Source organism: Diceros bicornis, chromosome 26, assembly GCF_020826845.1.
Source record: "Diceros bicornis minor isolate mBicDic1 chromosome 26, mDicBic1.mat.cur, whole genome shotgun sequence".
Lineage (NCBI taxonomy): Eukaryota > Metazoa > Chordata > Mammalia > Perissodactyla > Rhinocerotidae > Diceros > Diceros bicornis.
In genome coordinates, this window is record NC_080765.1 from 41,675,939 (window position 1) to 41,701,920 (window position 25,982).

General features: G+C 42.5%; 1 protein-coding gene across 3 annotated transcripts in view; it reads right to left on the bottom strand.

Annotated features, from left to right (window-relative positions):
- RBFOX1 (RNA binding fox-1 homolog 1) overlaps positions 1 to 25,982 on the bottom strand; it is a 358,536-nt gene that overhangs the window by 171,384 nt on the left and 161,170 nt on the right. For all 3 annotated transcript variants that reach the window (XM_058570101.1, XM_058570100.1, XM_058570099.1), the window contains exon 2: positions 1,152 to 1,394. In XM_058570101.1, the coding sequence (XP_058426084.1) occupies positions 1,152 to 1,394 (243 nt within the window). The remainder of the gene's footprint in view (positions 1 to 1,151; positions 1,395 to 25,982) is intronic.

A 25,982-nucleotide genomic window follows, 5' to 3' on the forward strand; every position in this document is an offset into this window, starting at 1 on the left:
ATGTTAGAGTATATATTATTTTTAAATATCTCCAAACCTAACCTCCAAATGAAGTACCAGGCAGCAAAGTAGTAAACAGTTACTTCTAGTTCCAATAAATATGTCATGCCTCAAACCAACAAACTTCTTAACAAATGCTGGTCTTCCAGAGGGTTGGGGGGCAGGAGAAAGAGGCTCAATTGCCTTGCACCTACAAAATGTCCTAGAGGTTTGGTGTGTCCAGGCTTCTAAAGAATTCTGCAGGAGAAGGTTTCCCAAATGTTCATATCCATCTTGTGGTATGCATGATTATTCTAGGTGCACAAATGAACACTGTTTAATTTTAATAATTATTTTTGTTTAGGGTTATCTTAGATTAGGAGCCAATAACACTAGTTTTCATTGATAAAATGTTTCTTTTTTGTTTGCTTGCTTTTAATTCACCCATTCACATGCAATTTAACCCATTCACATGCAATCAAATGTACTCTTTTTGGTGCACAGAGTTGCGTAACCACCACCATCAAAACACAGGACAGTTCCACTACCCCACAAAATCCTCTTATGCTGCCCCTTTGCAGTCCAGGCCACCCCCACCCTACTGCTCAGCAATAAAAAGGAAGAATTTAGGGACACACGCAACAACATGAATGAATCTCAAATGCATTAGGCTAAGTTAAAGGGAGCTGAGGCCAGAAGGCAGAGTGGCTGCAAATGGGCACTAGATTTATTTTTGGGGTGATGGAAATATTCCAAAATTAGATTGTGGCAAGGGTTGCACAACTCTGTAAATAAACTAAAAATCAGTGAATTGTACAACTAAAATTGGTGAATTTTATGCTATGTAAATTATATCTCCATAAAGCTGTTTAAAAAAAGGGTTACATGGTGTATGATTCCACTGAGATGACATATTCCGGAAAAGGCAAAACTATAGGAACAGAAAAGAGATGAAAGTTTCTCTTACAAATACATGTAGCTAATGAAAAGTGTATAAATTTCAATAAGTAATAAGAGAGGATGCATGTAGATGAGTCGAAGTTTGCAGAGTTGGGATGACAAAGATGGGTTTAGGGACTGCTTTGCGGACAGGAGTCTCTGATCGGCGCCCTGCTGTCTTCCCTGGAATTCTGGGGGTCCCTGCCCACCCCCCGAAACCCGCGCCCACTTACTGTGGCGGTGCCCGAGACGGTCTGCGCGCTCGTGTCCGCTGCGCTCTGCTCCGAGTGCGACTGGGCGGGAGGGTACAGGTTTAACGTGTGCTCGGGGACGGTGGTCTGGCCCGTGTACTCTGGCGCGGGGTGGGGATGAGGGGCCGTGTATTCCGCGGGGATGCCGTTCTGAGGGGGAGCAAACTGGGCCGAAGCATAAGGCTGAGCCATTGTGTCGGGGGCAGCTGCTGCTTCCTGATTACCCTGAAAAACCAGACAGGAGGAGAGAGGGAGAGGAAACCGTGAGCTGGCACCAAGCAGAACCTTTCCCCAGGCCCAGGGACCACTGCTCCCCGGGGACTTCGTAGCTGCCAGCACTGCGCCAAGAGCCTCAGATGGATGCACCCCAGTTCATCTTCACAGACTCTATAAAGAAAGAGTAACCCTCCTTTATATAAGCCCATTGTACGGATACAGAAATCGAGGCTCAGTAAGGGGAAGTCACTTTCCCCATGTCATCCAGCCCAATAGCCAAAGGCTGTGAGGGTCTGTGCTCTCCTGGATTGGATTTTTCTGGCAGATCCTCCTTATTTCATTCCCATTTTGGAACATGTGAGCATGTAGTTGTCTCCAGTGACAGCAGAGCCTTGATTTGATACTTAAAATGCCAAAAGAGATTAAATTCAATGTGTGTGTTCTTGAGAGGAGAGACAATTCATCTAAACCTTTGAATTTAATCAAAGTTTTATGTGACTTGGCTCACATAACGGGATTGGGAGGGTCCTTTTAATGGTCACAATGTGTGTGTGTGTGTGTGTGTGTGTGTGTGTGTGTGTGTGATGTTCCCAGAGCCAATACGAAGCAGCCAATGAAAACTCGAGGCCTAATTTGGACAAGGATGGCACTCTGTGATATCCCCATTTTAAGTATCTCTGCAAAATGCTGGACTTAACTCGGCCTCATTAGTCAATGCCTCCCCCAACCCCCTGCCTTAGTTTTTCTAAGCACAGGGTATTATATAACAATTCGCCCTTCAGATCTAGGCAAAACATGCAGTGTGATAATTACAGTCAAGTCAAAAGAATTTAAAAAACTCTGAATTCAAATGCTTCCATTTCAGGAAACATCTATCTCTCTCCACCTCCACCCCCGCCCCCATAACTCCACTACCCTCCACACACACACACTCACACACACGCACACATGCACAAGCCATCAGAAACTGTAACCCAGAGGTCCGAATTTTCCACGGTCTCAAGAGATGGGATTGCACAGTCAGAGAGAGACAGAGAGAGAGAGAGAAAAGCTTAGCAATTAAGCACACCAAATAGCTGTCTCTCCCATTGTCTGTGGTCAATTAGATGTGACTTCAGCCCTCATATAATGATCCCAGGGCAAAAATGTCAGAATTGCTCAAATCTCCTCAGTCCCCGCCACCAACATTCGAGAGCCTCTTCAGCTAGAGCAACTTGGGTGCAGCAAAAAACATTATGACATGGAGGGGAAAAAAAAGTTTATTCTCAGCAGCACACAGCGCTGGTGCGTTTGTTTAGAAAGGACCTTAATTAGAATGTTAAAGATGACACTTGGAAGAGAACTAAGCTTAGGATAAGTTTAAAACATTTTACAAGTGAAAACATTCCCATCAGGCCCTCTCCTCCCCCAGACTAATTTCTCCAAATGTCTGTGCCACTGGAAGCAGAAATGCACAGCCATTTCTTTCTTTCTTTTTAGCATGTTTTCACAGCATTTCAGGCTGTGCAGGATCTGTCCCTGCCTTGGTTGGATCACTAGCCACGGAAAGTTAACCCTGTCCATCCTTGGGAAACCACAGAGGACATGTGTCATTGCCACTCAGTGGTACTTCTCTTTCTTCAAGGGTAAAACCCAGTTTCCTTTTAGGGGACACTTCCACTCTCAGCCCACGTGGTGCAGATGTGGCTGAACCCCACCTCTGGATACCTCTAGATACAGTCCCCTGACCCACCCTGGCTAATCAGAGGCTCCTCTCTCATAGTCACAGGGAAGTATTGGGCTCATGCCCATCTATCTAAGCCAGTTAGGGAGTTAAGCCCTCGTAACTCCAGGGAAGCTTAATCCTAGGACTTTGCTGGAGTTTTGGGAGGAAGTTCTCTCTCCACTGTGATTGGCAGCTGTAAAAATAATGGAAGCCTGGAGCTGCCAAGAACTGCCTCTTGAGGAGGGCCTGCCTGGAGCAGAAGCCAACCCGGAAGAAAACGGAGCCCAGAAATTGAGAAACAGACAGCAACTGAGCCCCAAGCAACATAATTTGAAGTCCTGGATCCAGCTTTACTTGCAGTTAGTAATGCCACTGTTTGTTTTAGTCACATGAGTCAGTAAATGTCTTATTTTGTTTTAGCTAGTTTTTCTGTTACTTATAACCAAAAGGGTCCCGACTAATTAAAAAAAAAATCCTCTGCTGTTGATGAGCCGACTAGCATCCTTCTCTTCTACAGGGTTCCTCAAGGAACATATCCTTGTGTAAAGAAATTCCATACGGATGCCACTCGTTCTGGCTGATGAGAAGCCCCAGAAGCTTTGGGACCTTGAGAGCCCTCCAAAGAGAAATTCATTGTGCCAGATTCTACTTCTGCCCACATATCTGTCTCAGCCTCTCTTTCCTTCTACCTGGCTCATCTCTGTATTGAAAGACAGACTTGTGAAAGTTCCAGTGTGCCTCATAGGAAAGCATGAAATGATCGCAGGAGCAAGGGCAGAGAGAGATGGTCACAAAGACAAAGGTTTCCCTCCTCCACCTCCAGCAAAAAACACTTTCATGGGAACACATATGACCGTGTGGCCTTTCCTTACTGCAGAGCTATCTCAGAAAGAGTGGCCAGTCCCACACATTCCCGCAAACAGTGAGGGCTCTCTGCTAGGATCTGAGCTCTCTCTGTATTGGAGAGAGAAGGGCCTGCCCTCAGGAAGCCTATGGTCTCTCCATCCTCTCAACACCTTCAAGTCTTCCCATTCACTGCCCCTCCGGCTTAGAAAGCCCTCCCCTACTCCCTTGCCTGGCTAGTCTCTACTTCTCTTTCAGGTCCCAGATCAAGAGCTCCCTCCTCCAGCAAGTCTTCTTTGACAGTTAAACCATGTCAGTTGCCTGCCCTCTATGCTCCACTGCAGCTGTGGTCACATCTCACATAACTCCAAGCACTGCCATTGCCTGCTTATTTGTCTGTGAGCATCCTGAGGGCAGGAGACCGTCTCACATTCTCTGTTCCATCTCCAGCGTCCAGCAGCATGCTAGCTGCAAAGCAGGCATTTCCAAATGATTGCCAAGTGAACGTGTGCCTGAATAATGAACTGTAAAGCTTGTCTCCTCTGGCAACAGGAGACAGAGTGGGAGGAGTAGGAGAGGGGTTGGTGAATGACCCATGGGAGAAATCTGGCCCACTGCTTGTTTTCGTAAATAAAGTTTTATTGGGACACAACCACGCTCATTGTGCTATAATGGCAGAGTCAAGAAGTTGTGACAGAGACTGTATGGCCCACAAAGCCTAATTTATTAAACTATCTGGCCCTTTGCAGAAAACGTTTTCTAATCGCTGTGGCAGAGTTATCATTAAATATGGGGGCACCAATTAAGAAGTTGCATAAATAGTTTGGGCAGGAAATAAAGCTGGCAGTAAAGCAGGAAGAGAGAGAAAGGGGTGCACTCTACCTAAATCAAGGAGGTGCGGCTCAGCTAGACTTGGAGATCGGCAATGTTAAGAATTGTGCACATAGGGCATGTTCGAATCTTTTTCTGAATTTGCTTCCCATCACCAGATCTCTGAATCATAAACACACATGTGCATATACAGGCTTCAAACTCAGTAGCAGTGGGCTTATGAGAAGATCCCTGATGGCTTCAAGCTTCTGCACTCCATATGAAAGGCATCCTCTTCTCATTGGTGCTCAGAAGACAAACTAAGTGATGCTGCCCTTCACCTCAGGCCTGGTGGGTGCCACGCTCTGTGCTGGGTGCTTTGCATCAGTAGTTCTTAAACAGGGGTGACTGCTCCCCAGGAGACATTAGTCAATGACTGGAAACACTTTTGTTCTGAGGAGGAAGGGTTGCTACTGGCATCTAGCGGGTGGAGGCCAGACAATGTTGCTAACCACCCTACAATGCACAGGACAGCCCCCCACCCCAAAGGATTACCCAGCCCCTAATGTTAATAGTGCTAAGGTCTAGAATCTCTGCTTTGCATGCATTACATCTCTAATCCCTCTTTATTTCGTTGTGAAGGTTACTGCAGCCCAGAACTGGTAAATCATTTTGCAAGATCTCAGCCACAGGTACCTCTTAGGGAAGCCAGGAGCTGAACCAAAGCACGTATTTACCCCATGCCAAGCTGTCTCTCATCTGGCTAGACAATCACCTGGTGGGGAGATTCGTTCCCAGTTTGAAATAAACAAACCTCTCTCTGTCACATATACTATGACCCGCAAGAACTATTTTCCACCTGGCCGTATGGTACACTCTGTGGGGAAGTCAGGTGCTGGAATATTTGAGTCCAAGACGCCAGCGTTCCATTTGCCAGATTAGGGAGTAACTCTTGATGAGTTAGAGCAGCAGCCTGGGGAACTTCTGCCAGCTCGAGCCTGAAGCCTGACTTCCAAAAGCTCTGAGGAGAAGCTAGGACAAGCAGGGCCAGCTGGGAGCACTACTGGGGCACGGATGAACCACCAACCTCTACCCAAATTTGTGCCATTCCGGCACGCCCAGGGTGCCGAGCTCTAGGGACAGTGTCCATGGTAGCCAAGGAATCTACAGGTAGCATTCAAGTCCTTGGTGCTCTGGATTGCCCTCCTGTACCTGGAGTTCTGAAACAGATGTTGGTGGGAACCCCTGCAGTTACTTATTAACACTGACAGCCGTTCCAGAGAGACCCTAATTAATATTCCCAACATTAGCACTTTGGGCTAATTACAGCTAATATTTAATTAAGATCACTGTACTTCCTATGGAATGATTTTTCACCTCCAAATGGCTTCAGAGATGTCTTTCTTTCCTCCCTAGTGACATTCCTGGATTCTTAGCTTAGCTGAGATGTATTTTCTGGAAAAATACATTCTCATTAAGGGCACCTTTTCCACTCCAGGTCAAGGCAAATCTTGGGCACGTGAACAGGCTCCTGGTTGAAAGCCGAAGCCAACTTCACGTAGGTGACAGTGACAGGCAAAAATTATTCAGGCTAGACATTCCCTCATTTGCAGAAGCTGCCTTCTTTCTTCTACTCCAATGCCAAACATCCACCTTTTCCTAAATAAGTGGATCACAGAGATTCTGATATTTACTGAGTCAGGGTGCTTGTGGGTGTTCTGAGTTGATGGGGAGGGTGATTCTACTTTGCACATATCCCCCACATCATCGAGCAAGTGCTTCAAGAGATTTTGCAAACCTAACATCTAATTTTCAATGCCTGGGTTGCAGCAAAATACACAAAAGGAGAAGGAAAAAAAAAGCCAAGACCTCTTATTTTAGAATGCACTATTACTGCTGCAGAAGTGGGTAGAAGCTTGAAATAAAGAACATCTATTATCATAAATGTAGAAGAAACTTCCTCGTCCTTATGCACCAAACCTCAAGTAGAGCAACTCATCAGCAGCAAGATGATGTGGGACCCCCAGCATCACCCGAGACACCCCAACAGGTAGCTTACACTCCAGTTACTGAGAGCAAAAGAATCACTAAAATGCAACCAAGTCTGATTCACCAAAGCAAAAAAATAAATAAATAAATGTCATTTCAATTTAAATATTTTACTGAAGCATGAAATAGCCAGGATATTATTGCTATTTTAAGACAAACACCATAATCTCACTATTAGCATAGTGTGTCAACTCTGTTGCATGCAGGCATTCAGGGAGACACTTCTCAAAGACAAGGAGGATTTCTTTGGTCATTGAAACATCTTGCATCCTTCATGTCGTCTCTGAGACGGGCTCAGGAGACAGAGTTAGAGAGAAAAGGAGAGGGCTTTTTTTCCCCAGACATTTCCCTTCTCCCATTCATTGCCCTGAGTCGTTTAATAAGGTAGTTTTGGGAAACTAATATGAGAACAAAGGGTGGCAGCCCATCAGACTTCGCAAAATATTTTGGCTCAAAATCTAATGCAAACCACATTTCAAGTGAGGAATAGTCTTTACGTGGCAGAGCACAAAACGGGTATATTCTTTTCAGTGTAACTGCCTAACTGTCACTGAGGGGAAAAGTGTCTGCTTTCACAGCCCCCAAAGTGGACTTTAAAATAATCAAGTATTTTTCTCTCTGTGTGTGTTTTCCCAGCTTCAATTGTCAAAGGTCTTGAGCATCTTCTCCCCTTTGGCTTCTGGAATTTATTTGTCCCCAGTCCATTTCTTGCCCCGAAAACCTCTTCTGGCCTAAACACAAGCTTAATGATGAAGAGATGCACAGGAATTGTCCAGCCCTAACACACCAGCTGACTGCATCTGTCTACACAGCTAAGGAAAACAGCCACTTGGCAACGGGACCCCCACCAACTCGGACTCGCTGGAGGAAACTATTTGCTCTCGGTTGCCTGCAGTTTTCTGTCTTGCTGACAGTTTGTTTTACTTTAGTTTAAGTAGTGTGATCTTGTTCTCCTTCTCTGGCAAGAAATCTCGCATATTCAGAGAAAGCCTCCGGGGCTGGACGGATCCGCGCTAAACTGCATCACGCCCCCGGGACATTGAAACACAGAAGAGAAATGCAAAATTACACCATTAACCTGCTGCTTCTAAGACCGGCTCAGTTCGACACATCAAGCAGAAAGCCGACACACACACACGCTCTCGGCTGAAATCCTCTCCTTTCCCCCGGCATAATGCAAGGAGCAAAGACGCATCGCGGAGAGCAACAGAGACTTAACGCAAGGAAAGGCTTCGGCTTAATTCAAATAGCAATTTCGAGTGAAATACAAAAACGGGAGAGAGATACCTGCTGCACCATCCTGCTTCCTTTCTCCTCCATAAACTTAGCAGCTGTTCTAGTCCCACACCACAAAGCATCTGCCCAGAGCCAGCCTCAATTACGAGCGAGGGTGTGTGCGCTGTGCAACGTGTGCATGGCCGGGATGTCGGAGGGGGAGCTGAGGCCGCCCGACTGACCTCCCCCTCAACATCTGACTGCTCCCAAAACCAACCCCAGATGGGACTCTTTCCGCCAGCGAGGCCTGGCCCATCAATCACAGCTCGCCCCACCTCCACTCCTGCTCTCAGTTTCAGAGTGCACACTGAGCAGATGATTATATAGAGGAGGAAGAAAAAAAACAAAACAAAACAAAACAAAACACAGCGCTCTACTACATTAATAGCTGTTTAAAAAACATTAGAAATACTATCCTATGCACCGCCTGGAGCTGGAATTTTTCATTACTAAACTAAATATATGGTATGCAAAGTTATGAAATCCACCAGGGAGCTTGTTACTATCCTATTTTGTTTTATATTTTTAAGAGGGGAGGAGGCGTCGGGACGAGCAGGAGAAGAGCCAGAGGAAGGATGAAGAAAGAGCTCAGAGAGAGAGAGAGATGGCGATAGGTCAGTGAAAAAAATACCGTGAGAACACCGGGAATGAATTTGTAACAAAGCTGCGTGGTTAATTACAAATTGATCTTAAAATACTGTAACTGACGATTGTTGGGAAGATTTGGAAGCCGGGCTGCTTTGTAGACTAGCTGTGTGATCTTGGGCGAGTGTTGCAATGCACTGGGCTCTAGTGTTTGCTTCTGTTTAATGGGGATAATGGTGAGTTACTTCGTGGGGTAATTGTGAGGATCAAAATAAAAATGAGATCATAGCAAAAAAACACACACAGGGTCTGGTTCCTAGTAGGCACTATATAAACAGATTCATTCATCCCATTCAATAAAATGGTGAGGAAAATCCAAAACCATCTTTGTCCCTATGGCCTATATAGTCGAGAGGGGCAGCAGGCTCTCAGGAAAGGAGCCCACAGATGACCACAAAATCCCAGTGGTGATAAAGGCTATGAAGGAAAAGCATAGGGGTCTTGCTTTCTCCTTTTCCTGAACTTTTTTGTCTCCCCAGCTCATTGTTTTTCCTTCTTTCCCAATGAGCAAAAATAAAACCTTGTACAAAAAAATCCCCAGTGATTTCAATGCCAAATGCTGCATCAGATGCCAAACGCTGCCTCTTTACTTAAAGCTGCAAATACTTTGTTCTTCCTTTATTATTAAAACTACAACAACCCGAGTGAAATGTCAAAACAATTTCAGTTTTTATTCGGTCGTGTCTCTCTTGCTCAGTGAGGGAGAGTTTCAAGAGCCCCCTCCACCCTTCCCGTGGACAGCTGCTTATCGCCGAGATGCCCTGCTATGAAAGGAGAGATCTTGCGACACTGGAGGGAATGGATGGGGTTTCTGAAGTGATTAAACTTGTAATTAAATTGTACAACAGAGGAGGAGGTGAGGATGGAAGAGGCTGCCTGGAAGACTTCAACTTTCCTGGTGGTCTGTCAGCGGTACTAGTTCAGGTAGCCCCTGGGTGATTTTTTTTTTTTTTTTTTAATTCCCAGCTCCCCAGAGTTGGAAAGAAAATCTGGTTAAACAGTATTTGTGCCATCCTTGCATTTCTATTTCCAGTCACACTCTGGGGGTACCTCTAATGCAGAATTAAAATAAGCAGCCCTTTCAAGTTCCTAAAGGGATGTGTCAGGTCCCCTCTCAGAACTGAATAACCTCAAGGGACCAGAGCCCCTTCCTTGCATGACTCCAGCCCAACATGTGGATTCAGCAGCCATTCTCATGAGCCATACCCTCCTGTTCTCACCGACAACTGAAAAGCCCAACTTCTGTCCTTCAACCTAAGAAAGAGGGACGAGACCAAGACAGACAAATTCCCTGGTGAAGCATGTTCTGGGGAGTGATAGAGAAAATGCTAAAAGAAACCCTAAACAAACCACTAAACAGAGAAGAGTGTTTCAGGTAGAAACAAGCAAAGGGATACCATAGGACATTGGTCCTTAGCCAGTGGACCATCAGAATCACTTGGGGTATTCTTATTTAAAAAATCAGATGCCGGGACTCCACCCCAGACCCACTGGCGTAAAATCTCCGAGGGTAGGATCCAGGCATGCGAACTGGGTAAAGGTAGTTCTGATACACAATCCTGGGGGAAAATGTTCTGTGTTTTTTAAGTTATAGGTGTGATCCCTTGGGCTATAAAATCCCTGTAGGGGGTTATCACACCAACATTCTTTGAATAAAATAGACTATACCAAACTAGAAAAGAAGAGAATAGAATAGTAAGAGTTAGTATCGTTTCATGAAACGTTTATGTGGGCGAACTGGGTTGCAACAAAAAATCTTTTCTGGATTGTGGCGAAATAAATAAAATTAAAAACACCGTGCTAGGTAATTTCTAGCGCTTGTTACCATCTAACTTTTTGTCAGTGCTGTGACTGTAGAATCAAAGTCAAATGTTGAGAAGTCAGGAGCATATTGGTGGAACTATTGGCAAGTCATTCAACCGCCGTGTGCCCCAGTTTCCCTATTTAAAAATATAAATAATAATACATATTCTGCTTCCCAATGAGGCTCTTGTGATGCTTTAGGGAGGAAATCGATGGGAATATGTTTTGTAATCTAGAAAGTCCTGTGAGCATATGTCCTATTGTGGGAATGAAATTAGTCCCCCTTCTAGTATCGCAAAGTGCTCCCTCTGGAGTACACACGGGGGGGTGTGTTGGATCCTCGTCTACTGTGTGCCAGGCACTGTGCTAGGCACTTTTATCCTCACAACCACCCCCATGAGATAGATTTTATGGTCCCTTTTAAAAATAAGAAAACTGAGGCTCTCAGCTTTTCCAGAATTTGAACTTAATTTGGTCTTATTGAAGAATTCCTGCCATTGAAAACAAAGATGGAGATGATGATGGTGATAAAGAGGATGGTTATGATGATGAAGATGGAATGATGATGATAGTGGTGATGATGATGATGATGGTGGTGGTGGTGGTGGTGGTGATGATGATGACGATAGAGATGATGATGATGATGATGATGATGATGATGATGATGATGATAGGAAAACCTTTCCTGAGCACTAACTATGTCCCAGTCATTGTTCTAAGCACCGAGGATACAAAATTCAACAAAGGAGCTTTGCCTCATTCAACAAGAACCCAACGTGGTACATACTGTTATTCTCTTTCCAAGGGAGGTGGAGTTACTTCTTTATATTCACGCAACTGATAAGTGCTAGTTACACAAATCTGTCAGACTCCTAGGCTCTGTATTCATAAGTAGCTGGAGATGGGTTCAAATCTGACCTCAATTAGGTGAACATACAAACCCTGGTTTCCCTAACTACACCAGCTTACAAAAAAAGCATCTCTTGAACAACGAACTCTGAAATTGCTCTGAGGCTATAATTATAATTTACAAAAACAAACAAACAACAAAGATAACAAGAGTCCATGTCACAGATTCAACTGAAAGCAATTTATTTCATTTCACTTCCCCAGCCTCGATAGGGAAGCAGAGAGAGAGGCCAGAAGCCATCTTGCTGTGGCTGACAAACACCAGCCCCAGAAACACAAACAAGCTGAGTGGGTGGCAGGCTTGCAATGACGAGGTGTCATGTTTGCAAAATGTTCCATACTGATTTTCCATTTGGAGTCACAGAAGGCAATGTAGAGGTTGTTTTCCTCAACTCCTTAAAAGTTAGTGACAATCAAATATTTATGGCGCTTTGTCCAAGTCAGGTGCCTTGATCTGGTTGCTTATGAGGTGTTATTTCCAAAGGGAAATGTGCTTGTCTGTTAAAAAATTAGCAGCCTCTGGAGTAAGTGAAATTCCCAACCAACTGGATCAGGCACTTAAGAAGATGGATTTTCTCATCTTGCTCACCACTGTCCCAAGGTCTCAGAGGACCCTGACTTGTCCTTTAAAACCCTTGTCAAAGTTTGACATTATATACTCTTTGAGCTTGACATTATATGTATATTATTTTTATATTAGATATATTTTTGTGTCCATCTCCAACTAGACTGTAAACTCCATGAGGACGGGACCCTCATCTGTTTTTCTCATCACTGTTGTCTCACGCATTTCCGACAGTAGAGAGCACACACACCCACATTCAGAAGTTTTGTTGAATGAAGACTAAGTTCTCAAGCTAGTTCCTTCATCCCTACTAGTACCAAGACATGCTCTGACTCACCTAGCACCTCAGGGCACTGAGAAATAAGGTCAAACCATCAAATATTGCTCTGCACTGTTGAAAAATTTTGCCCCATTGGAATATCCAACATCGTACTGAAGGATTTCTTGTTGGAAGGTCATGCAGCATAGGGCTTCACCTGCCTGTATGTGAAATAGCTATAAATGCCTTATTATTGCCTATTATTAGTAAGAAGTAACAGCCAGAACAGCTGTTATTCATTGAGTTCTTTCTAAACATCAGACAATGTTAGTCACCCTATATATATTATCTAACTTCATCTCTACAGGAACTATATCTTTTAAAAACTTATCTTTATCACACCTACTTCACAGATAAGGAAGCATAAGGTCTTGAAGCTAGTAAGTGGCAGATGCAGACCACAAATCCAGGTCTTTTGCCAAAGATGAGGTCCTTTCAAATATGCTATGATTGACCTCTTTGTTGGCTAAGATGAAGGATGCTATTTGTAAGGGTTATGGTGAAACATTTCAATCACAAATTATTTTCTGACAAATCCCTGAAGTATCCTAGCCAAAGATGGAGGTTACCAAAAAGGCATGAGATCATGTTCCTGCCACTCCAACATCCAGAACCCAAGTGGGTTAACAGTGTTAATTATGAGGATGGTGATTGTACCATTATTGATAACAACAATAATATAATTAGAAAGGCTCCCAACATGTGCTTGTCACTGCCCTAAATCTTCTATAAAGGTAACTCCCTCAAGGCGCCTCACAGCCCTGTGATGTGGACCCAATCATTGTATTCATTTTAGAGATGGGTGGCTTTGAGAGGATAAGCAAATAATCTGAGGTCACTCCAATGGTGCATGCTGAAACTCATATTTGTACCAAACCAATTCTGACCTCAAAGCTGGAAGTTGAAAAAAAATTTAAAGAAAGTTCCTGTGTACCTTTCCGCCAGTTTTCCCCAACGGTAACCTCTTGCACAACTACCGTACACTGTCAAAACCAGGAAATTGATGTTATATGACCACTCTTTTACATTATTGCAAACATAACGAGAAGTTAGGGCAGTAAAAGTTCGGCTATTGTGAGTATTGGCTATCAATACCATCACAAAATCATCCTTGCCATCTACCCCTGAGTGACAGCTAGAGCTTCCCACCACTGTCACAAATATAGGGATGCAGACAGAGGGCAGATGAACAAGTAGAAAATTGAACCAAGCAAATAAATATTAGCAAAGACTGTTTTTCATAAGAGAATGAACAGATAAATGCATTTTAAATTATCATTCAATAAGGATTCTTTACCTCCTGGAGAGGGAGGAAACCTTCAATCCTGAGCAGACTTCTACTTCCACAATCTATCTCCTTTCACCACCAGCTATTTTCTAAAGAAGGGAGAAAAGTTCTCACCACCACCACCATCACCACCAGGGTAACATCAGTGTCAAATCCATATTCAAGATGAATTTCAATGACTTGCACCATTGTTAACACTACTACATTTAGCCAAATCCACAAAAGGTAAAGGATGGATTTTGTTCCCTTAAATAGCTTGCTTACAGTTACCCTGCAAATATGATTTGGGATACCTGTTCCATCATAGGTATCCAGAGGATTCCCTGCCGGCTTCTAAAATGGGAAGTTGATAGATTTGGTGCGAGGCAACTTTCTTTGTAAGAGGGGAGGTCACTATACATACAGACAGCACAAAGTAGCCTAGAGAGATACCAGCTCCTCTGTGGATGGTGCTGGGTAAAGCATCCCACTAAGAATGTCACTGAGGGTCTGTCACTAGATTTGGAAAATTGGGATCATCAAGTCACACTGCTAGAAAGAGAATCATATCCTCTCCCCATTGGAATAATGTTACAAATAATGAAATGTTCTAGCAAAGGGAAAAGTAAACGTTCTAGAGAGAAACCAGTGCAAGGAGTAGATACTACTGTCTTGTACATGTATGGATTCAGAATCATTTCCCTTCATACCACGTCATGAAAACTCAGTTTTCCATCCATCAGCAAAGTCTACGCCCCAGTGCCACTAATCAACATTTCTTCTCCTTCTTCAATCTCTTAGCAAAACTGAATGCCTAAACATAGCTGAAACAACCCCATAACCTTGAAGAGACATGCCAAAATAAAGACACAGACCTACCACCCCTACATAGTTTATAATGAATTTACAGAACCAAACCTTTGAGTGCATTTTCAATTACCCAATTCCGTCACATGACTATTATAGGCCTCTCATAAGATTGTAAACCCCTTAAGGGCAGGTACTTCTTTGCCATACACATCTTCAACATTTCCCTCTTTTTCTTCCGTATTTTGTAATCAGGTATTTGACATGATAAATATCTGCTGGCTTGCATTCACCTCTCTTGTAGAAAGATGTCTAATCTGGTTACGGCAACAGACAAAGATGATAAAATATGACCTTGTCTTTCATTGTGTGTTGCATAAGTTTTAGCTTCTAATAGTTTGCCAACTGGAAAAAAAGGCTGTCATAAAATGAATTATACTTGGACTTGGTAGAAATGAAATTAGGAAAGACTGCCAGAAAGCAAAGGCGATGAACTATTCAAATAGGCAAGAACTTGATATTCATGGAATTATCTCAGCAGCTAAGTATTGGGCATCTTCTGGATTGCAGGTAGGATGCTGGGTTTAGGGGCTACAATGATGAAGAGGATCAATGTAGCCCAGGTACCTCTGTAGCTACAGGCAGGCAGGAGTCACAGAACAGTCCAGGAACCTGCAGTGTAAGGGGCTATATACCATGAGAAGAGAAATATAAGGAGCTAAAGGAGCTCACCTATCCCTGATGATTTATCAGGGAGGACTTTCCAGAAGTGATGTCTAACTGAGAGTTGCAGAGTGAGCAGGAAATAGCCAAGTGGTACAAAATAGGTTGACAAAACAACATGTTGGATGGCCAGTTGTAATGTTGTGGTAGGAGGAAAGAGCTCATACCCAGAGAGGCAGAATCAACGAAAAAGAAGTAAAAGAAAGCGATGAGGCTATTTTCTGAGCCACAGGACCTACAAAATATAGGGCTGAGATAGAGACCTGGAGCGTCCTGGGTTGTAAGGCCCTTGAGGACAGAGACCCAGGTCTGTCCTACTGGGCACCATATTCCCAGCACTATCAGAATGTCATGCACAGAGCAGATGCTCAACAACGTTTTGGTTAAATCCAAGAGTAAATGCTGTGATGATACATGCCAGGATGAAGCTAGTCAAGGGAAGAAAGAGGAAGGGTAAGAAGAGAGAGGGATCTGATCATTTCAACTACACCCTTGACATTACTTTTTCGCTTGAAGCAATTCAATGCTTGAAATAAACAGAGGAAACAGGTGATCTGTTTAGGTAAATAAATAAGATAGAGGCTCATCAATCATCTTCTTCATCACCATCATCACAATTGTTTAGCGAAGGGTAGGATGTAAAGGTTACTGGAAGCATTTACACATTATCTGTTTGAGCTTTACATACCATACTGGAAGGTAGGTAGGATGGGTACCATTCCTACCCATTTAACAGAAAAGAAAGCTGATGCCCAGGTAACTCAGTGCCATGCCCAAGTTCAGACGACTAATAAATGTTCTAGCTGGGATTTGAACTCTAGATATATTTCCACTGTACCAAACTGCTTCCTGAGTTTTCCATTAATATGACCCAACAAATCCAGCTGTATCAATAAGCTCAATTGCGTGATGCATTTCTGGGTTTCCTCCATCCCTGTCTCATAAACTTTTACATGAAGAATAAGAAAACTAAACATGGACATTACAACAAGTGAAACTCTCATCAGAACAAAGGGGAAATAAAACTTTATTGGCCTTACAAACTCAATACCACCTGACTTAGCCCAAGCATGCCAGTACTGAAGTTATTACTACTTTTTGTAAGTAAGTTCAGAGAAATTGAAACCAAAGAGATCCATTTTCCTAAGTGAAGAACCGAGTTCAGTAACTGGCCCTGTCCCAACACAAGGGTGTCTGAGCCTGTAGTCTTCAAGCTAAGTACCACTTGAGACTGGAGAAGCTTGAATTCTTCACACATGTTTGACCAGTGTATAAATGTTATTTTTCTATAGCTAAGGGTGTGTGATATTTTAAGGATATCTGCCTGAGTGAATGATAAGCTGAGAGGGTTGTACAGCTGGGAGAAGAGGAGGGCCAGACTGACTTAAAAAAGAAAAGGTTTTGCGAAACACCAAGGTGGATCCGAGGAAGACAGTGGATTTTCGGAAATACGGGCGAAATTTGCCTTATTTGTATATAAGAGACAAATGGTCTAATGGTGAGGAATTTTATTCAGATGTCAACAATGTAGATGTCTGTCCAGATAAATCGTGTGATCACTCTGTGTACAACTTAAAACATTCAAATAAATTTATCCAAATAATTCTGAGGCAGCTACAGCTAAGAAAACTGAGGGTGATGAAAGTTAGGTAAGTTTAATTCAAGAGGCCTTCAAGGAGCAACCTTACAATATTTTCAAATGGGATTGCATAGCATGTGTTTTTGCAGCATGTAATTGCTCATCAGCAGCATTCATCTTCTTTACTAACTAGTTTTCCTTATTTGATTTTTAACATGCCTATTTTCTTCAGGCAGAACAGAACATTCTTGGAACCCGCCCGAAGTAGACAAAAGGTTGTCTTTATACCCGAGTATTATTGACTGATGTATCTGACTTAAGTTTATTGAACACCTACTGTTATAGTTTGAATTGTGTCTCCCCTAAATTTAAATATTGAAGTCTTAGCCCCCAGTATCTCAGAATGTGACCTTACTTGGGAATGGAATAATTGTAAATGTAATTAGTTAAGTTAAAATGAGGTTATACTGGAGTAGGGTGGGCCTCTCATCTAATACGATTGCTCTTATAAAAAGGGGAAATTTGGACATAGACGTGCACACAAGGAGAACACCATGTGAAGATGAAGGCAGAGATGAGGGTGATGCTTCTACAGCCAAGGGATGCCAAAGATTGCCAGTGAAACACCAGAAGCTGGGAGAGAAGCAAGGAACAGATTCCTCCTCATAGCCCTAAGAAGGAATCAACCCTGCTGACACCTTGATCTTGGCCTTTGGCCTCCAGAACTGTGAGACAATAAATTTCTCTCATTTAAGCTATCTAGTTGGTGATACTTTTTTATGGCAGCCCTAGGAAAATAATACACCTACTATGTGCGAGTCACTGGAGACACAGCGTTACGTGAAGTCACTCCCTACCTCATGGAGCTTAAAGTCCAATGATAGAAATACAACAACCCAGTAAACCAGCTAACAATGATGTAATATCTTGTCCTCTCACTCCATTCTTTACACTTAAGTGGAGGAAGTTGGAGCACATAATAACAATTTTCATGCAATCTCATTTGATCTCTGTGAAGCAGGTCTTGAGATCCCAGAAGGAGAAGTTTAAGAACTTGAGAACTCTGCCCCGGCATTGTGGTTTCACCCTGGGCTGTCCTAATGTGGTAGCCATTAGCCGTGTGTGGTCATTGAGCAGCTGAAATGTGGCTGATGTGAAATGAGGTATGCCGTAAGCATAAAATGCACACTGGATTTCAGAGACAAAGTACAAGGAAAAGAATATAAAACGTTTCTTTAATAGTTTTATTTTGATTATGTGTTGAAATGATAATAGTTCGGACATATTGTGTTAAATAAAACATTCTTGGTTATATATTGAGACATATTGGGTTGAATAAAACATTGAAATTAAATTCACCTGTTTCTTTTTACTTTGTTTAATGTGGCTACCAGAATATTTTAAAAAAGGAAACCTACATATGTGGCTCATGTTTGTGGCCCCCATGGTATTTCTGGTGGATAGCATTGGTTATACCCATTGGTTCAAGCGAGGGTCACAGAGCTGGGTTGGGTCCCTGTTTACCATTGAATAACTGAGGAGTACAGCTGAGATTAAACTCAGACCATCCAAATTTGAAGCTCCTTAACAAAATCAAGCCGCCATCCTGGCACTCAAGGTGAACATCTTCAAAAACATCCTCATGGAGATGAACCCGGAAGAGGGAAGCTTGATTCTGACACCTCCCTTCACCCAATCTTTGTGATCTTAAAATTCTTCACTTTACCTGACCCTTTCTGCACAATTTCTGCATCAATCCCAAGACAGCCTTTACAGAAGGCCGCTTCTGAGCAGAACATAACTTGCACTTTACCGAATCCGACAAAGCTCCCAAGGCTCTGAGAATCTGTCTAAAGTACCTATTTGGGGACAGGAGAGGTAAAAGGCTTTTAAAAGCTTGTTTTAACTCCGTGTGAAATCAACTGACTAATATTTATACTGGGCAGCTTTCTGCAAAGATGAAATAAACTCTCTACAAATAGCCTACAGAGCTCAGACATTCGCTGTGTGTGAGGTCAGGGAAGAGCCCTTGAACACGTTCCGCTGCACAGGATGCTTAAGGCATCAGCAGACATTCTGAGTTAGATCTTGGGCTGCAAGGTTATCCACTGGATTTGATCAGAAAGAAGCCAGTTCTTTTTTAAATCTCACAGACACACGGTAGGATGTCCTGCTTTCATTCATTCATTCACTCATTCACTCACTCGAGATGTATTTCTTGACTACGGTTTAGGCACTGAGAGATGCACTAGAGACATTTCCATCTACTGTGCCTGACCCCTGGTAGGCTCAGAATCAGCATTTGTTTTTGCATTACTATAAAATACATTCAGACTTGAGGAAACAGTCCCTGCTCAAACGGAGATTAATGAATAAAGAGAGATACAAGATAATCAATGTTGAAAGCAGGTGTCATGGATTTCGTAAGTCTAAGCGCAAATTATCATCAGAGCCAGAGAGGCAGCGTACCAATTCAGTGGTGGAGGGTGTATCGAATACTTCTTGAAGGATGGGATGGTCAAGATGAGTCTTAAAGGAGAAGTTGGATGAGTTATGTGGAAATCCAAGCAGAGGAAAAGCATGGACAGTAGCTTCAGGGCATCAAAGGAAGAGGGTTATATGGCTGGAGTGTGTGTGGTGGGGATTTTGCAGGAATTGGAGCGAGAAATAAGGTTGAGGGCACACGGAGAAGAACAGGATATGCCACTAAAGGAGTCTGGATTTGATCGTTTAAGTAATGGGATGCCATCGAAGAGTTCCAGGAATGGGAACGGCCTGGTCAGATCTGTGTTATAGAATGACCACTCTGGCCACAAAATGACTAATGCATTGGAGAGAAAAAATGGTGGAGACAGGGAGAGAAGAGCAAAGATGACAGCGGTCATCCCTGAGAGAGATGACAAAGCAGGGGCAGAGATGGAGAAGGGCAGATGGAATCAGAGGCCCACTCGCAAGGCTTTCTTTGCATCAATAAAGATATCAATGGCTCTACTCTTAACTTTTGCAATCTTTCCTGAGTCCAGTGCAAAATAACTGATTTTCAAATTTTTAATAGGATTCTAATGAACATTCTCCCCCCCCCAAAAAAAATATCTGGAACAATTACATGAAATAAGGAAACTGCTTTTGTGTTCTGTAGTCTTTTCTCATTAAATCCTCACAAGGATTCTGACTTAGATATGACCACTCCATTTCATAGATGAGAAAACTGAGGCTTGAGTCAAGGAATGACTTTTACTGAACAAGTCACACTTAATAAGAGCTTGAGCCAGAATATGAACCTAGCCTGGTGTCTTCTATAGGATTTCTCTGGGATGTTCTTCTTATTGGTCTCCTCTCTGTATGGGAGCCCTTATTAATAATCTAGAGAATTCAAAAATAAATTTAAATGAGCAATTTCAGTGAGCTTTTGCTGGTTTTCCAAGAAATGGTCTAGGTTCTTTGAGGAGACAAGGCAAAAAACAAAAAAAGATAACATGGTTCTGACATTAAGGAGCTTAAAGACCGGGTAGAGGACATTTTTGCTGAGTTCTAGAATGCAAGCCATTTCCAGAGTCAGAAGGTCTGCTGTCCAAATTCTGGCTCTCCATCTTATTTGGTGTATGACTTTGAGTAAGTATCATAACCTCTGTGTGATTTGACTTCTCTCTATATAATGGGGATACTAATTGTATACTCTTACAGGGTTATTTATGGAATAAATTAGACAATGCATATAAATTTCCTGTCACCATACTTAACAGAAAATATGTTCAATATATATTTGTAATAATAGTTATGGTATCTGTGCTATTATTGTTGTTATTGTTATTTAAAAGAGAAATCACTTGGATGACAGTACACAGTGGGTGAAAGAAAATTTTCCAGAAAAAAACAACCCATCAAAACCCAGCCTGGGAGGAAAGGAGCAGGTTGAGGGAGGAGAGAATAAGTTTGACTCATCACACCCACGATCGTACAGTGGGCTTGGAAAATAACACACAAGCCCCTAGTGGCAGGAAGGGCAGAAAAGATTTCTCCTTGAACTGCACCTTCTGAGTCTTGGACTGAGCTTTGATTCTGATTCATCTAGAAGCATTTAGTAAGATGGTCACCTGTATTTTCAGCCCTGCCAATCCCATGTGGACATGGTGCTTAACACCAGAATTGGAATTGACAACCACCTCAGTCCAAAAAAATCTGAAAGCAAGGCTACATAGATTATCTCCTCTCACCTTCACCTATTACAACCCCCACCCCCCCGTGTTGACATTGCTAACTCATGCCATACCGGTGAAACCTCCATTAACCACTCCCTGAGAAGAAATCATTCACAAGCCAATATAAATATCTCAAATGAAAAAGGTGCCATTACTTACGATCTTGATTCTTCAAATATCCAAGGGGTTGTTTTGACTCTCTATTTGAGGAGAAGGCAAATTATAAGAATTCAAACTAAATGCGAGAATCTAGTAAAACGATGACGATGATTGTATCAGTTTCCTATTGTTGCTGTAACAAATTACCACAAACTTGGTGGCTTAAAACAACATAATTGTATTCTATTACAGTTCTGGAGATCAGAAATCTGAAATCAGTTTCACTGACATAAAGTTAAGGTGTCAGCAGGGCTAGTTTTTTCTGGAGGCTCTGGGGGGAGAATCTATTTCCTTGCTCTTTTTGGCTTCTAGTGGTCCCTTTATCCATCTTCAAAGTGCATCACTCTACTGTCTGCTTTTGCTATCACATTGTCTTCTCCCGCAACTATGATTCTGACACCTCTGCCTCCCTCTTACTATCAGGACCTCTGTGATTACATTGGGCCCCTCGGCGTAATGCTGGATAATCCCTCCACATCAATATCCATCACCTAATAACATCTGTAAAGTCCCTTTTGTCATACAAAGTAACACTCACAGAACTCACAGGTTCCAAGGATTAGGATGTAGATATACTTGGGGCACGTTATTGAGTCTACCATAACGATGCTATTCTAGGGAAATGCTGTCCAATAAAACTTTCTAAGGTGATGGAAATATTCCATATCTATGCTGTCTAGCACAGATACTGCAGCCACATGTGGCTGCACCTGAAAGGCAGATACTGTGATTGAGAAACTGCATATTAATGTTACTTAGTTTTAATCAACTTAAAGAGCCACACGTGACTAGTGACTGTCTTATGGGACAGGGCAGTTCTGGCATAGGCATCAGTGAGCTCCTGTTACCTCATCAATACCATTTATAGGTCTAGGAAAATAAAATTAAAGCATGATTATACAGAAATGCATGATTTCTTGTACATAGTCATTTAAGCACAGGTACATCATAACACTTACTAAGGCAGGGAAGTTGGCCCAAGTATTTTTTCTTTGATTTTTCAGCACCAAGGACAGAAATATGAAGTGTTTGGGGCCTTGACTCTTCTCTGTTAGTCTACATTCCTCTTACTCAAATTTTACAGTATTCTGATTGGTGAATCAATCCCAAAGAACTGAATTTTAAGTCTGTTTAGATTATGTTGGGAATCAGTGCCAAATGCAGAATGCAGACAAAACATGCTAGGTAGTCAGTTTATTGTAGAGCTTTTATCCACCTTTAGGCATATTAAGTTTAATGCTAAAAATTGAGCCAGTTCCATGATATACAAGCATTAAACACAGGGTTTCAATACTAGGAAAATGAAATAAATATATTAGGTAGTTTTCTTAGCCTAGGAATTAATGATATAGACTCTATTTGTCAATATTCAGGATGATAAAGAAGAGACACACAAGAGTGGTGGAATGAAAATTAACTAGGTAAGGAAGATTAGGACAGAAAATTACTGAATTTGAATTACTGAAATTTAAATAATTCCTAAAATTTTTCTTAAATAAGAAATAATAAGATCCAATTTCTTGTGAAAATTTGAATGGAAATAAATACTATGGCTATAAGACTGTTACCTGTTAGGATGTGTCACTGGGAACAAAAAGCCCAAGGCCTTGGTGGACCACAGACCCAAATATAGTAATAATGAAATTACCTATTAAGAATAAAGAAGCCAACAGAGGCATATGAACACTACATAAAGCAGAAAACTTGAGACAGACAGAGAGAGAGAGATAGAGAGAGAGAGAGAGAGAGAGAGAGAGAGAGAGAGATCATTCAGAAGCTTCCCTTGTCCCCAGCCCAAAGATCAAGAAGGGTGGCTAATATGATCTCTCAAAGGAATTCTGAAAATCAGAGAAACCATACCGCCAGTCAGTCTAATGTTCAGTGTGTTTGGTCCAGCTATCAAAGGCTATATCTGCTTATGATGGAGGTATATCACGTGAGCAAACTGAATCTTAAGGTAAAACCCAAGGAGACTCCCTTACTTCCAAGTCAAATCAAGGCCAAGAACAGAATGAGAAGTTATAGCAAAGCTGAAGTGAAAGATTTAGAGCCAACCAAATGGTCCTAGGGAATGGTAGCGTAGAGTCTAAGAAAGAGGGATGTGGCATTACCAGGCAAGCAAAGGTGGGGTGGTGGATGGTTTCAGAAAAAATCTAATTATTTGAATATCTTGTTACAGTTAGAGGGCTGATCACTGTATTTCAGAGCCAGATGGGGGGCAGGGAAGATGAGAAGTGTGGGCCACTTCTTGGGCTCCTCAGAATTGTTGATGGATCTCTAGACCCAAGACAGCAAAGTAATTCAACTGTCTTGTTGAATCCCTAAACCCTCAAATACATTTTATTTTCACTGTCTATGAAAGCAATTCAGCAGTATATTTTTAGACTTTCCAAGTGTGGAAAAGAGATTTTCAGTATTCATTTTTAGGCCACCACAAGAAAAAAGGAGACTGAAATGCTCTAAACTTCAATGGCTTGTTAGGATAGGCATCTTCACTATGGGAAACACGGGAAAGCTCATTTTACCAAGGCTAGAAGATCAAGAACAATTTGACGTATTCCGAAGGCTATCAAAACTCCTCCTTCAACAAGATTTGAACTTGGATTTGTGAACTAATGTGGACCATGGTTTCACACTGCTTTTTTGCTCCAAGTTCCTTCCCTAAAGTAGAATTTGCTAACTCAAGTTAAAGTGGGAGTTGAAAAAGTCATAGTTTAATTTATTTTAATTCTTCCCCGTTGATAGATAAAAATGGAGAGTGTGGGTACATTATCCCTTCCCTCCCTGTCGGACTCAACCCCTCCAATTAAGAAGGCAGCCTCGTTGGCTAAAAGAATCTGAGCTGCACATGGTGAAACCAGAATCATAGACCAATGCACTCTCAGGAGTGGCTACAAGTTCTGATAGACACTCTACAAACCTCCTCTGGCCAGGGGTAGAGTTGGAAAGAGCACTGCAGCCTCCTTAGCCCGTCAGAACTAGCGGCTCCAAGATCAGAAACTGCATGGCTATTATTACAAACGTCTGAGCTCTTGGAGAGACAAAGTGTCATGCTTTTCTCATTACTGCCTTGAAGAAAGAGAAAAAGTCAAATCAGACGTTTTTGCCAATTTATTCTGGCTCAGAAGACTGATGGAAGTTCTGCAGCCTCCTGGATTTGGAAGCTGGCCTCTTGGCCACATGGCAGTAAACACACCAGGACACAGATTTAAAAGAGAAGAGAAAACAGGGAAACATTGGGAGACACAAACCCACCTCTGGTCTATTCAAAGAAGCATTTTGGAGAGAGTCACATGTGGAGTAAGATCCCAAGAATTTCACTCTTCAAGCTCTCCGACCCTGGGCAATTCATTTCACCTTTTTAAACCACTGTATCTGCATCATTAAAGGTAGAAATTAAGTCTTGTCTTGGTGCGCTGAAGTGTGGATTAAAGATAATATGTATAATTCTCTCTCTAATCCTCAGTTTTTCCATCACCAAAATGGGAATGGTGAGAGTAGCTTCTACAAATGATTAATTTGAAGATTAACTGGGATTAGGTGCTAACCATGCTTAGCATTAGGACCTGGCATGTATTACGAGATGAATCAATGTTAGCTATCATAAGACAAATTATTCAATAATTGTCCAAAGGTACCTGACGCAGTTCCTGGCACTTGGTAGATGCTTAACCAAAGGTAGCCTCTAAATCACTCAAACATTAACTCTGCTGAATAAAAAAGATTTCAGTTAGAGGCTCCCTAATATTACCTCATAGGGCAGTCTTAGGAGAGACAGAAGGACAAGAAGTAAGACGGAGACAGACAGAGGCAAATCAACAGAGAGACATGGACAGAGAGAGAAAAACAGACACAGACAAAGACAGACGCACACACGGAGAGAGAGAAACTGAGATTCGCAGCAAGATTTTAGATAGACAGACAGACACAGGTACAGCTATTTAGCTATATATAGATATATACACACATATATATATATCTGTATATAGCCATCTATCTACATCTCTCTATAGATATATTTGAAATAAAGGACGGAAAGGAAGAGGGGAAAAAGCAGAGAGAGGAAAAGGAGCTGCACAGCCAGCCCCTCTGCCAGCCCAGAACCACAGCAGCGTAAGTGCATGGGCTGAGAGAGCTGAGCCCCTTTTGCCTGCGGGCATTAGCGCACTGCAGATAGAGATGTACGGGGGACCAACCCATCAGTCACGATCGCTGGAGGACACGGAGCAAGGCAAGAGGATTAGCACTGCAGCCTGCTCAGGTCTCTTTCCTCTGGAGCTTCGCTTTAATTACACATCACCTCCAGTGCTTACTTTCCTCCCACGTGCCCCTCCGTTCCCAAGGCCAGCCTCCTGGAATCTAGGCTCCAGAGTTAATTAGAAAAGAGGCTCAGAAAAAAAAAATATATATATATCCATTCCAAAGGGCGGGAATCCCCGAACAGAAATTATCAGATGTTGGTAATAAAGATTTTCTTTTCCTTGGAATTGAGATTGACTGTTAAATGGCCTTCATTAAGATACAGCTTTTTTCTACCCAGGACCTCTCCAATAAAGCTATTCGGGATCGTACTGAAGAGGCTGTTAGCTCCTCTGAGTGGTAAAGGAGGGGGCACTTCCAAAGGCTGAATCCGGATCTCTCAGGAGAATGTTGGTGCGTGCCCAGAGAGGTTTGAGGGCATGTGAGTGCACGAGAGTGTTTGTGTGCGTGGCGTCTGGTCTGGGCATGTTTTCACACAGATGTGAATAGGACGAGGAGTGGATTCTCGTGTGCTATTTGTCTTCGTACATGGAAAGGGGGAGGGAGGGAAAGATGGCAGAATCCTGCAGGACTGAAGGCAATTCTCACTTCCGGGAACACCCATCCCTTCATTCATTCATTCAACCAATAGTTATTGATCTCCTATTTCATGCCAGGCAAAGGTCTCTGTGCTGGCCATA